At 32.2% G+C, this 14747-nt stretch overlaps 2 protein-coding genes across 2 annotated transcripts in view; one reads left to right on the top strand and one right to left on the bottom strand.

Annotated features, from left to right (window-relative positions):
* Positions 1-4318: 4318 nt before the first annotated feature.
* LOC144842196 (cytochrome c oxidase subunit 7C, mitochondrial-like) lies at positions 4319-6744 on the bottom strand. The gene is made up of 3 exons (XM_078698604.1): positions 6638-6744; positions 6114-6256; positions 4319-4627 (listed from the first exon to the last, which is right to left on the bottom strand). Exons 1-2 carry the CDS (start codon positions 6725-6727, stop codon positions 6140-6142), a joined length of 207 nt encoding a protein of 68 aa, XP_078554730.1. The 5' UTR covers positions 6728-6744; the 3' UTR covers positions 4319-4627; positions 6114-6139.
* Positions 6745-7452: 708 nt separating this feature from the next.
* LOC144842106 (cilia- and flagella-associated protein 410-like) overlaps positions 7453-14747 on the top strand; it is a 34094-nt gene continuing 26799 nt past the window's right edge. Inside the window, exon 1 of the mRNA XM_078698478.1 lies at positions 7453-7796. Coding sequence (XP_078554604.1) covers positions 7717-7796 — 80 coding nt within the window. The 5' untranslated portion in view covers positions 7453-7716. The remainder of the gene's footprint in view (positions 7797-14747) is intronic.

The following is a 14747-nucleotide window of genomic DNA, read 5'->3' as shown; positions in this document are numbered from 1 at the left end:
AATTGTATACCGGTATTCTATTTTGTAAAGTAATTACTAAACGAAAGACATAATTATAATAAGTTTTCGTTTGTGTGGTGTTTTTTTTAAATTATTATTATCGTCGGATATTGTTATTTTTATCCTGTGTGTTTAGTATCGCCTATGTAAACAAGATAAATTGGGAGATTCTTGGAAATTTGCAATGTATTTGGAGACATCACAGATTAGGGAAAAATGTTTTTTCCCATAATTAAAAAAATGGCAACCATTTCCGCAAATTTATGTTTTTACTGTGTTGTATCATCTAATTATCTAATTTAGGTCCATGGTTGTATTAAACAATCAATTTATGTTGGCAACGTATGGTCAAATATAGCTGATTATCAGTTTTAACTAGTTTGACAAAAAAGTGTGATGTGACCAAATATGGTAGTGATATACCCAAATATGGTAGTGATATGATATCATCATGTCTATATATGGGCACATCATATTTTGTGGTGTTTTTTAGTGTAGACAGAGCTTAGAGTAAAGTTCACATTAGAAATTATAGATCTACATTATTTAGGCCTATAAATAATAAACTATACAATATTGATGCATCTTATCTGGCAATAAAAGTTAATATCAAAACATGCTGTATAGGAAATTAAACAGACTAAAGCTCTGTCTACACTATCAAACTTTAATTGACAAAATATGTCCATATAATATATGGACATATTTTGTCAATTTAGGTCCATGGTTGTATTAAACAATCAATTTATGTTGGCAACGTATGGTCAAATATAGTTGGTTATCAGTTTTAACTAGTTTGACAAAAAAAGTGTGATGTGACCAAATATGGTGTCTTTCTTTTTTTCGTACACCCGATGATCATCTTATAGCTTTTATTTCTTCGAACATTTATAAGTTATAATACAGGGAAACGCGAACCACGATGTCGTCATTAAGTACATATAACTTCCTTTTTGTCGGGGAAAACAAATATAGTATAGTATGTATTGTTCTTTTCTTCCTCGTTTTTATTTGTTAGTTGGCAATACAGTATTATAAAAACAAAGATTTCCGGAAGCGGTCAATATGAAATTTAAAATAACCTAAATATCAATATAAAAACTGGAAAACATCCGTGCCAATGTTAGATTCCTTTAAGACGTGTTTTTCTAGAATACACAAAGAAAAAAGTGACGTACATAAGTCTATTACGTCCTATTGGTGTGCCATCCGCGACACACTATACCCATGGACCTATAAGGTCCATGCTATACCTAATAAATAAAGACGAAATGGTTTGTAAAAGACAAACTATTGTTTTGTTCAATAAAGCTTTTAAAAAAAACCCACAGTTTGTCCTTTATCGAAATACAAACTGTATTTGTCTTTTTATTGAAACTAGTTTGACAAAAATAGTGTGATGTGCCAAAAAATGGTAGTGATATGATATCATCAGAGTGATATTGTTGTACTTTTTATTTCATTTTTATTACATCCCTTTTTATTGTTATGTAAGTATATTGTACAGTAACTTTGTAAATGCAACGTTTTTAGCCTTAGGGCTACTTGTTGTAAGTTTTATACCAGAATAAATAAATAAATAAGATGTCCATAGGCACATCACATTTTTTTGTCACATAAAGTTTGATAGTGTATCCAGAGCTTAAGAGAAACTATGGTTTGCCTTTTTATCCAAAGACAAACTATGTTTGTCTGTTAGTTTGGCTTTTTATTGAAAGATAAACTATGGTATGGTGTCTTTTATTTAAACACAAACCATAGTCTGTCTTTTTATTGAAAGACAACTATGGTTTATCCCCGTGTTTGTCTGTCTTACCAGGGAGTTGTCTAAATACAACTCCCTGGTCTTACAAACTATGGTTTTTCTTTTAACAAATGAAATGTTTGCTGTACTTCAAACTTCTTTTTAGTTTATTTATTGTTATGAATATTTAGAAATGTCAGTGTATTTTTGTCTGTGCTTGGTATTTGTCTCGCCCACATGTCCCGACGACTCATCTCGTCGAGAAAAAATTTAAACATGTTTAATGTTCTCCCGACCACCTAAAAACTACGCCCGACGCTCTCAATAAGACGACTCGTCTCATCGGAACAAGTGAAGACGTTTCGTCGGGCCTCGTCGTACGACGTTGTCTGAGTTGGCATTAACCGATCGCGTGTCAGATAAAAGATTTGGTAAAACTGCGTCCACAACCCGCTCTCAATGACGACGCAACCGAAAATATTATTAACTGATAATGGCAAAGGAAATCAATTTTCTGATTGTAACGGACGAATAAATCGATAATAGGAATATATGCGGAACTTTACACGTGTATGTTACAAAATTACAGAGTAAAAATAAACAGAAAATAATTTTGTTTTAAATTAATTTTCCCTAGTGCTCGCCCCATGAAATTTGATTACCTTACGCCATATTTTATACATTGTGGTAGTACTAATCGATGAGAGTACTAAAAAGATTGCAGTGGTAGTATTCACCAATCACACTTAAGTGAGATATTTTCCTAAAATATTAAGTATTTCCCTTAAAATATATTCACTCAGTGCCGTTTCTGTTTGTAAATTTCTAAGAGTTGCGAAATGAATTGCCTATTTTCACCTGAAAAATAAATGCATTTTGGTCCCTGGATGTAACATGATATTGACGCGTGTATCGGGGCACGAACGATTCGTACAAAGGACATCGCCATACAACCGCCCGTAGGCCTACCTATTGTTTAGATCGCTGGCAGTCAGCAAGCATAACTAAAAGTGTATATACGTCAAAAATGGAACGCCGTGGTTACCTACATCATCATAGAGGATATGTTAATAATAGTATAGTACACTTACTGTGGTAACTGTGTACTGTAGCATACATTATATAGCAACATATTTTTTTTTTTAGGCCACCCACCCAACTGTATCAATACCTATTTATATTTATAAATTTAATTTCTTCAACAAATTGATGTAAATAAATATTGAGCTATAATAAGCATTAAATGTTGCGCTTTTTTCGGGGCTTCCTCAGATGTACGTTCGCATTGAACTTGAACGCAACGCAATCAAAACTAAATACTGAGTAAATGAAATCGGCAACAAAATGTAATATCGTCCTGTAATTAGTCACGTGATCGTTTTGCTCATTGGTAGCATGCTACATTATGAGCGTGTCTTTTCCTGCAAATTATTTATCATGAATTTTATGTGCGAGAGTACCATTTCCGGCCGTCTGGGGCGTCATTTAACAAAGTTCGCTTCGCCCTAAGCACCTTTTTCCGGGGTGTTTCGAAACTAGACCAGAGACCCGAGACCCAATACGAAAAGGGAGACCCCACTATACGAAAAGGGATACCCGACTATACGAAGAGGGAGACACAAATATACGAAAAGGGAGTCCCAAATAAACGAAAAGGGAGACCCAAATATACGAAAAGGGAGACCCAAATATACGAAAAGGGAGACCCAAATATATATAGTCCACCAGGATTATCCTTAGTCCTGGACTAGATAGTCCAGGACTAAGGATAGTCCAGGACTATATATATTTGGGTCTCCCTTTTCGTATATTTGGGTCTCCCTTTTCGTATATTTGGGTCTCCCTTTTCGTATATTTGGGTCTCCCTTTTCATATATTTGGGTCTCCCTTTTCGTATATTTGGGTCTCCCTTTTCGTATATTTGGGTCTCCCTTTTCGTATATTTGGGTCTCCCTTTTCGTATAGTGGGGTCTCCCTTTTCGTATAGTGTTTCCCTTTTCGTATTGGGTCTCGGGTCTTTGATCTCTGGTCTTTAGTTTCGAAACACCCGCCCTGTTGTGACGCTTTTACTCAAAATAGGCCTATGGGGAAACCCTTTAATAGGCTAGTACCTTAGTTTTCATATTTAAAATACCAATTGTTAATACATTTATAATAACGTGAAAGTACCATTTCAGACCATCTGAGTTCGTGTGGACTCTACAGTTGCGCACCCCCCACCTCTCCCCCTTTTCACAAAATCCTGGATCCGCCCCTGTCACTTACATAGGAGATTTTTTTTTTCCCTTAGCCCAAGTGTGAATGTTGAATACGGCCACTGGTTTTTACATTGTATGCCACTCCTTTGTTACTTAATACTACAGTGTTTAGCAGCAGTGTGTTTGCAATTTTGCTTCAAGATTACTTACAAGGATTATGTCAAATCAATCTCGTAATTTCTCATAAATTTAAGATTTCAAAAACATGTTATCTAATCTATTCTATTGTGTTGGGCGCCATAATTAAAAAGTTGATTAGAAAACCTGATATTCCTAAATAATTACTTGACAACATAATAAACACATACACTAATCATTTTAAACATTAATGCTCTTTTAATTTTATAACAATCCAATCATCTTCCATGGGATTACATTACGTTTTTTTAATAAGTTTGTTGCTATTTCTGCTATAATCAAAACTTCAAACCAGTTTTCATGCATAAAAGCTTGTTGTTGATTGGTTGAATTTCTAAATGTAAATGTTATTGTAAATCCATGCTGCCTAGATGACAAGCATCAAGTGTGACGTCAGTCAAGAAGTGACCAGTTCCAATGTAAACAATTTGTGATTGGTAATTTCATACACTCAATTTCTTTTAAAAACATTTGCTAAATTTCTAACCTGAAAAATATAAAACATGATAGAATTTTAATATTAAACAGGAAATAACAAATTTTTTCAAAATCTGTGATTTCCTTAACTACATACAGTAGTAATTTCCATGAATCTATCCACAATTTATCTTGGGCGCACCTAAACCCACAGACTTAAAATAGCAATAACTATAATACAAAAACGAAAACAAGGGAGTATAATTTATATATTTTCTGTCATTTAGTAATTGCTTTACAAAATAGAATAAAACAGAATTAGGACTTGCTTCATTAAGGGTCTATCACTATCCATATTATTCTAGTAATCCTAAAATCTAACGTGTAGTAATTATACAAAATAGTTTAAACAAAAACCACATTTATAGGGATTTTATGACAATGGGTTAATCAAATTACATAAAACTCCGTTTTCAAAGTCCTCATGCGCATACATACATGCTTGCACATATATATGACAAAAGTACACATATAAGAGACACACACACTTGCATTGTGAAGGCAAAGAGTCTATAATATGATTGATTAATGCCGTTTTTTCCCCTTGTATTGTTGTAATACAGTATATATAATAATGATTAATAAAAGTAATTAGACTAGTGAGAATAATATCAAGGTGTTGGATGATTACTTTACCTAGATTAAATAGGTTTAAAATAAATTCAATGTATTATGCTTTTGTAAGGTCAATCCCTTTTCATTAGAATATTAGTATTCAGTAAATATTTAGCTACTAGTAAAAGATAAAATGGTTACATAATATTATATTTTAGCAATTTTTACCTTGAGATGTGTAGTGAAGATCATCACTAAAAGGGGGTTCCTATGTATTAGTTCTAGCAAAAGCACTCTCAAATATATAAAACACTTTTTATTTTAATTTAACCAATATTAATACTATTTTTAATAATTAATATTTTACCTTGAATTAACTGCAAAGGACAATGTGTTCTTTACTTTATTCTTTTTAATTTAATCAATCTAATTTAAATTTCAAATTAACTTTGCTGAAAAGTAATCATCAATTTTTTTTTTGCGTCTTAAAATTGATTTGTGTTTATTTATAGAAATAATTTATCTCGTAAACACACGCGAACTCCTGGTAATCAATTTAAGTGCAACATGTTTATAAATAATCAAAAAATGTAGCGCCAGATGAATGTGTTGCACAGTTTGTTTTCCCTGTTCACAAAGCTGATAATACCAGTTTATTTTTATTTGCAATATTCTTTTTTTTTTATTTCCTTATAATTAATAATTAATTTATAACCATAATTTATTTCTATTATCGTATGACTGGTTTACACAAATAGACCACCTGTGTTAATGCAAATTACCTCTAAACAGGTAAAAAGCGAATGCAGTAAACAAGTGTGTGACAAAAATATTGGGTGTTATTTGTAAGCAAAGAAGACAATGACTGGACTGAATCGAAGTGCACAAAAATAAATAAATCAATCAATTAAAGTTGATATGTACAGTGTAATGTAACCTACTTTTTCTACATTTCTATTATTAGATTTTAATGCTTCTTCAGTTGGAATCGTACAAGTAGGAAGGGTGTTGCAAATCCAGCACCAAAAAATGTTGTCATCACTGCTAAAAGCCGCCACTTGTTTTCAATTTGAAATGGAAGATTCTGTTAAAAAATCAAATTTAGTTTAATAATTTATAATACTAATAATATCAATATTAAAAATAAATACTGCTAAAAAAGAAGGCCTCGAAATTTTTCAGCTGAGCCGGCCATAGTGCGGTTCCATTAGAATGGCACGGACCCTAAACGTTAAAAAAGACCTAGGCCACATAGCTGAGCTGCGAAAGCCTCATTAAAAGGGTGCATTGAGCCCACTATCGCCCCTGTATAATTTTAGTCATGAGAAAGAATGGTAGCCAGTCACTGACTGGCTGAGTCAGTGAAGGAGGAGGCCTGATTGAATTGAGTGAGGAGTTTGTTGTGCTTCGAATTCCAGTAATCTATAATCAAAATAATGAATATCCATCTCATTGTTGAACTTACACTTCCAGGTCCTTCTCCATAACCAGCCCTACGGACCAAAGAAGTTGTAAAATTACGTCTTGAAATTTGCAGAATTCTAGCCAACGCCATTTTTTTGCTGTTCCAACAGGATGTGTTCGGTTGTGAAAATTCTTCTCATCACCCCACAGTAAACAAACTCACCGATGATGGCGCATTACTATTTCACCAAAAAGATGATTATGAATATGAGAAAGATTATATAGCTTAGCTTGGTTTTTAATAAAAGACTGATTGTATGATCAGAAGAGAATGAATCATATATTAACAGTCTTCATACAACAAATCAAATAAATAAGTAAAACACGAATCGAAACAGACGAAAAGAAAAATAAGAATCAATGATATAAAAATAGGCCAAATAAACCAAAAATTGAAAACCAAACTAAAACAAACATTTTGTATTGGTCGGTACCGCCAATTTATAAAGATCACGACTCTTTTTCTCCAACCAATTCTATTTCAGTAACCATACAAATAAATTCAAATTATAAGTAATTTTTCTCCAAGCTACACACTACAATGAATTTAATGTGCAATTTACGTTAATAAATTTGATTTATAGTAGTAAAGTTTATTTCCACCACCTAATATTAGACAACATTTTGTTTAATGTATACAATGAAACGGTGACCAAATTCCTGCCTATTCACCCCACCCCACTACTATATATTATACAAGTACACTTTTTAAATTGATTGCTATTTTTTGTTTGTCTCCTCTCAAGTTAAAAATTGTTTATAGCGCCACCTATAGTTAAAACGATTTTTGGCATGAGAGTCGTCGAGAAGAGAGTCTTCGAAACGAAAACCAACTCTTGAGTTCATACTTTGCAGTTGTCAAGTTATACTCTGCCAAGAATTAATTTTTCTGCGCTGACATTTATGCAAAAGCTAGACAATTAAAGGGTCTGCTGGTTCCCTAAAAGTTCATTTTGTTTACTCTAGCATAAATTTCAACAACGCTTTCCAAAGAAAGTTACCGCTTTGAATAGGCTAGGCGGCTAGGTATCAGTCAGTATACTTTTTTGGTGGAAAAAGGCCGAACGCGACAAACGAACGATGGTGAAGCTTACCGAGGGGCTCGTCCTTGCCAGGGCTCGAGCTTCGGATTTGGAAAATGTTCGTAAGCTCAATTGCTGGTAAGTTCCTTTTTTAGTTATATGAATTAAACTTAGAAACATACTTTTTATTGTCTCATTTTTTACTGTAGTTGACCGTGATGATTATAAATAATTGACAGACTGAGACACGAGCAGAGTTACTTCTTTTTGACAACACTTGTTGAATTTTTGTTTATGTTGCCCTCTTTTCAATTTCTGTTATTGTGTGTGTTGTTTGAGGCCTCCTACAGTGTTATAAGAGAAGCAGATAGACCTAGTTTTATTATATTAATTATTGGTATATTACTGAATTTTTACAGTTGTAGTGAAGGCCTACATCTGTGCCTAGCCTCCATCTGTGCCTAGCCTCTAGGCTAAAATATTATTTAATAATGAGTAGTAGTGGATTATGAATGTCATGATTTATGAATGTTTGCTTTTTTTAATACAATTTATTTATACTGTATCAATATTAATCATAAAGTAAGCTGTCTCCTTCATTTATCGGCGAAACTAACTTGCCTCGTTACTAAGATATCCACTGTAAATTTAAATAGTTTTTACGAAATTTAATGCTTGACTCATTGAATGTCTTTCATTCAGAAAAATGGACCAAATTGTTACAGATCCAATGCCTTTTTCTACCATACTTAGTTTTTAGACCAATCACCTCTTCTCAAACCTACAGTACAAACCTTGGCATCTCCTGCCTCACTGGTCCGCATCTGTTGGCAAAACTGCAGATCTGTAGGAATCAACCACTTTTAAAAAATAAGTTATAACATAATTTTAAAACAAATTCAACACCTTTTCACACTTAAAAAAAAAAATTAACAACAATGAATGCACAAAATGAAAAAATAAGTGTGATAGAACTTGTCCCATTGATCCTTGGATGGCATGTAGTACAATACAGACATCCTTTCCTTCTTTTTAAAGTATTTGTCAAGCATTATATTTTTAAGCTTTGGTGACATTGTAAAGCTAATAAAATTATATGCATGCCTGGTTTGCCTTCAACTTAAAAACTAGCCTCAGTGGACAAGCATAATGAACTATCTACTGTATATTCCCTCACTACCAACTAGATTAAAAATAACCTGCCTATACCATGGAGAAATGTTTCTTTCGTTCCTGCACATTTCTCTATTGGATATGGCTCATTAAACTGCAGAAATAAAAATTCATTAACTAAAGAATCTAAAAGGATACAGTATGTGACCTACATAGTTCTTGTAAAAATCTTTGTCTAGATACAGTACTGTATGAAATTTGTATTGAAAATGCATTCCAGGGATTAGTGTACTGTATCTTTGGTCCGATTAAAAGTATTGTTAAACACCTTTATTGTATGTCCACTCTGATTGATGTACTGTACAACGTTAAGTGTTCATTGAACAGATTAACCTGTAGGTAAAGACAATTATGTACTTTTAAATGACTTATACAGTAGTCACAAAGTGTGTTTTAATCCAGATATAGGTAGCATGTTTTAATCCAGATACTAAGTAGCGTTTCAGCCTAAACATAAGTAACTATATACTATAGTTACTTTTTCAGAATAAAGGTTTTATTTCTTTTTTATTTTACATTGTCAAGTCTCAACTAGTTTCGCTTCATACTTTTTTTCTTATTTAATATGATTAAGATTTGTTTATTTTTGAAATTTAAAAAATATTTTCTTAAATAATTTGTGTCTGTCTGCCTGTTCTTATTATACTGTAAAATGAAGATTTTCTGATTTAGTGTAAATTTTATCAGAAATGTGTGTTTGTTGGCTGAAATCTGAGCATTTTTAATCTATTTGTCTAAATGCACAAGCTTCTAAATTATCATTGTAATGGTTTTCTAAGCATTATGTTCCTAATGGTTGTAGAAACATGGATTTAATAGATTATCCTCCTTCATTCCTTATTGATGTAAAAGAAAGAGGATTTACAGCAAATAAATCCAAAATGTTACTTTTTATGTCTATTGCTCTAAATTCATAAGCTGTGACATTATTTCAAAGTGGATAAATGTAGGTCATATCATTCTAAATTTACTTTAGATGCTTAGTGCGAAATGAGTAATGTTCATAAAAAACATTGAGTTTACATAGTATAGCATTTTAGTGCTGACTTCAGTACCTACAGTATTTATAATATAATTCAATGTAAAACCTTTTGATATTAAAAAAACTTGTTCTAGTTAAAAGTAGGTCAAACATGTACATTACTGTATTTCCGTTCAAATATATTGAGAAATATGTCAACTTTCCGGTGCTCAGCATTACCCAAATATGGTAGTGATATGCTTAAATATGGTAGTGATATGACATTATCATGTCCATATACAGTATATGGACACAACATATTTTTTGTCACCTCAAAGGTGTTATAGTGTAGACAAAACAATAACATTTTGCCATCTATTTTGCTAATACTTTAGTGTTTATATATGATATCAGTTATGCCTGCATTGTTAACTCAGATACTCAAATAGATTTCAGAGTTGCTTCTGATGTACAGTACTAACTTCAACTTCAGAATATACAGTGAGTAAGTTAGAATAGAACTAAATAAATCTTGGATGTTTTTTAACCGGTGTAGCAGCAGTGTAACTCTGATAGTCCGGAATTTAACTCTGATTAAAAAAAGAACATGTAAACACTATAGAGTCTCTAACTACAGTAGGAGATTTTCTCAAAACAAAAAATATTAATAATAAAAAATGTTTTGCTTTTTCTTCCCCCGTGAGATTTTCGTCAGACATTACAAACTCTGTTTGTCATCACCTACTGTAATGCAAAGATGTTGTTTTCAGATTGAGCACATTTTTCTAAAAGATGACTATTTTTAGAATGCTATTTACAATAAAGACGAGTTTATTTATGTCACAGTTGTTGAGAAAGGAGACCAAAAATATACTGTTCATGTCTCCTCAGTTTGGAATATAAAAAAAAAAATAGCTTGACATTTAGAATTATGAATTCAGTTTAAAACATTAAAATTAATTGTTATGTTACTATACACTGTATATAGTAGTTTTAGAAGTTACAAACAAAGATCACTTAATTCTACTTACTGCATCAACTTTTGTACAACTCTCATTAATCTCTTCCAACTCTTTCACCCTATTCTCTGTAGTATACTGTATCCTCCACATAAGGCATTCTGTCCAGTATCATACAGTAGGCAATTTCTGTAATACAGTGTCATAAATGTATTACACTTGGTGCCTATGGTGTGTGTTTAGGCTTATGACTTTTTATGACATACTGTATGCATTAATGTATGTGATACATGTGACGCTGTATTACAGAATTTGCCTACTGTATTATACTGTATAACTGAACAGGTCGAGAATCGGCTAAATCTTTATGGTTGACACGATGGCAAACATTATAATACCTTTCATCTTCAGGCCACTACTGTACCTACTGGCTATTTCATGTTTGGAATGAAAATTACACATTCAAATACTCTTTGGCATTTCATAATGGTTAAAAGAACATAATTGTATTCAAAGAGTGTATACCCCTATTAAAAACATTTGATATTTGCACACATTAGATTTCAAAAGATTATAATTATGATGTCAGAATCAAACACAAGTTAACACCGTTAAATGACTATGACAAACTTTATGATGAAAACAATAAGAGTCATAACCGCACATGTCTACACTAAGCAAACGAACATGTAAAAAATTATACTGTACATTATTATTATTATTACTGTACTGAAAAGTTGTATTATATAGAAATTCATCCCAACACCTGTTTATTGTACACTATCTTGGACCTTATTATTGGGAAAAGGTAAAAGCACAAAAAATACTTAGGGCAACACCTCTTGCTTGACCATTGAGCATGCATCTATTCTTATGTAGGTGCTACTTATGTCTGGACTATGACGTTGTATGCGCCAAGGTAATGTATTTTGTTTATCTTGTATTATTATTTGACTACACACATTTTAATAGAACTTTGAGTATCGTCGCTCAACCCAATCCTCAAGTTGGCAATTTATAGCCAGATATATTGCATTATGTTTCTGTATGACTGGATATACCCATTATGCCAGGCTCATAATCAAATAATTCCTGTGAAGCGATTGGGAACTGGTTGTATGAGGTGTGAAGAGCATTCTCAAGTCTAGCATTGCTTAAATTAGGTGTGCAATGTACAGTAAAACGTGTATTATACGAACGTTCAGTTTACAAATCAAATCGAATGGTTTGTATAAATTCTTCAAATATCAAAAGTTTCAACAGTCCCCTTCCTGTGTTTATTAAGTAATGTTCCCAAATTCTGTAGTGGGCACTAACTTGCAAACTCGGGAGCACCAGTACTTAATAGTGTCCTGTACTGTAGCCGGCACAAAAAACTTTGTAATAGAAATAAAGTTGGCTCTATTTAAGCTTAGAGTTTGAATTGAATTGTTGAAAATTATAAACGACACCCATATGCGATCATGTACTTAATTGTACTTAATCAAATATTGTATAGCCAAGACATGCTACCATCATTTGCACATGGGAATTTATTAGTAGATTACACAGATATTGATTGTTCAATGTGAAGAAACCTACGTTTTCGCTATTTCACTGTTGATAAGTTTACAAGAATCAACCTCCTGTTCACACACATAATTTGATCGACATAAATCCCCGAGTGATTTACTGTATGTAATGTTGTTATGTTCTGTATATTATTAAGATTGAATCAGTATTTGGACAAAAGACACGACCCGTTAATCTGTGACTCATAAGTGTTAGTGTACTGTCTATCTTTCATCAAGTTCTACTTTTCTCATCTTTCAGACATGTTAATTGTCGTTCCTAATTAAATCACATCATTACCAGTACTTGTATAAATTGGCAATCAGCATCATCTTCGCTCCTCGTTATCAAAGATCAAATAATACCTAGCACAGTAGCACAGCTTCCCGATGAACCTGTAAACCTTTTCATGACATTTAATACTTAAACCTGACAATGACCTATTTTTTTCCCCCATCAAAAATTGGTGTTCTGCGTTAACACATTATGTACCTAGCATATTCGTCCAAATTGTTTGAAATGTAAAAGCATTGCACTACAGTAACAAATCTTTAAAATACTATAATTAAATTAATATTGGATGATAATAATAAATTTGAAAGAAAACATCACCAAATTAGAATTTTGTTTAAAATATTATTTATCGCATTGTGCAAAAATTCAGAATCATTAATGTAATTTTATAATGCTGTTCAACTAATGTAATAGAATCCTTTGTTACCAAGATTCATCATCAGCAATTTTATGTCTTTGTTATTTATTTGCCTGTTGCACATCATAGTTAATTATTCAAATCATACAGAGTACAGTGTGTATGTACTGTCTATAAATAATTAATTTTAATAAATGAAAATGCATTCAAAATAGTACAGTTGAGACAATTCATTCATTCATCTTTTATTTCGAAAAAAAAAAAGTAATTCTCCATAGCTCAATAACAAATTATTATTAAGCAATTGTTTTTATAAAGATGATACACAGTAATTGTGAATTGAAAAAATAAATTCTTTTATTATTAATGGCAATGAACTACACATGATAATTATAGGCGTGGTGGTATAATTAAAATGTGTAGCTTGCCTGGATCAATGCTTTAATATTCCTGGGTGGAGCCTTTCCGGAATGAATCATGGAATTTAATGGATGTTTCCTTAATAAACTCTGGATGAATCATAAGGCGGACAGGCAGGTGTTTAGTTTATTCATAACAATAGTTAATTTGATGGTTGTATTAATTTCTATCTATGGTAGATGTACTTTATTAACTAGGTAGAACAGAAGATTTGATAAAAGGTCAATAAACTTTCATGTACTGTAGCATTCGGATCTATATCAAATAGCTATTTTCAAGAGAGAAATGATAAAGTGGTACGGGATTTTCATTTTTGCTTTTCGTATGGCAACATAAACGATATGATATACAGTTTGGACCCATGTGCCCTTCTTATTGCCTGGTCCTTCAATGGATTGTTAACACATTAATCCCATGTACAGTACGGTAAAGAACTTTGTACGGGATTTGAAGATAGTACAGTAGGGGCATCATCTCTCGATACGACTGGACACACATTCACTATCACTATCAGGTAGATGAAAACCTGCGTACAAACAATAGTCTAGTTTAATAATCATATTCAATAATAAAAAAAAAAAAAGTAGATTCATAAAAATATAAAATCAAGGTAATCAATCAATCAAATCAACACTACAGTAATGAATAGAGATTGCTTTGGTACATCACTTGAACAAGGTGACCAAATGGCTGTTGACAAGTTTTAAAATCTAGATTGTATGTGAAGTAGTGCTACAAATTCCATGTCCGTTGAGGGGAAATTCAACACCCATTTCTGGGTATTCTTTTACATTTAACAATAGAAGCGACACACACAAATTCAGAGGATTACAAAAGTGTTTAAAATCTCTGATTTTTTAATCTTGAAAGGAATGATTTGTTCATTCAGATTTTGATTGATAGAAACTTCCATGTTTTCTTTAAAAATACAGACCCCAAGGCATTTAACGTTTCAAAACAGAGCTTCACTGCACTCGCCTTTATTCTTTACACTATACCATAGGAATGAAGAACCTGCAACCCATTCAAATGTGTACCGATTGAAAGCAAAATATGTTTGTTGTTCAGTAAATTGCCCATGAAACCTGTTGCATGTGCTTTCTTATGATTGAAAAATACTTGTTCGTTAATGGTGAAAAGAACTCCAGAATTCCAGTGGCACAGAATTCGTAAGATAGATTAAGATAATTTTATCTGTCACCAAGTAAAAAATAATAACAAGTAAATTTGACTGGCACATTAAAAAATACCAATGATGTAAAAATTTACACTGTATACAAATAAATCACACACAAAAATAGAAGACAAGACGACAGCGCCATGGGGAATTCTTTTGGTGGAATGATTCTGTAAAACTGCAAATTATCATTAAA

Source organism: Antedon bifida, chromosome 1 (genome assembly GCF_963402885.1).
Source record: "Antedon bifida chromosome 1, ecAntBifi1.1, whole genome shotgun sequence".
NCBI classification, from domain to species: Eukaryota; Metazoa; Echinodermata; class Crinoidea; order Comatulida; family Antedonidae; genus Antedon; species Antedon bifida.
Note: the sequence above shows the minus strand (reverse complement) of the source record. Positions and strands in the feature narration are given on the sequence as shown.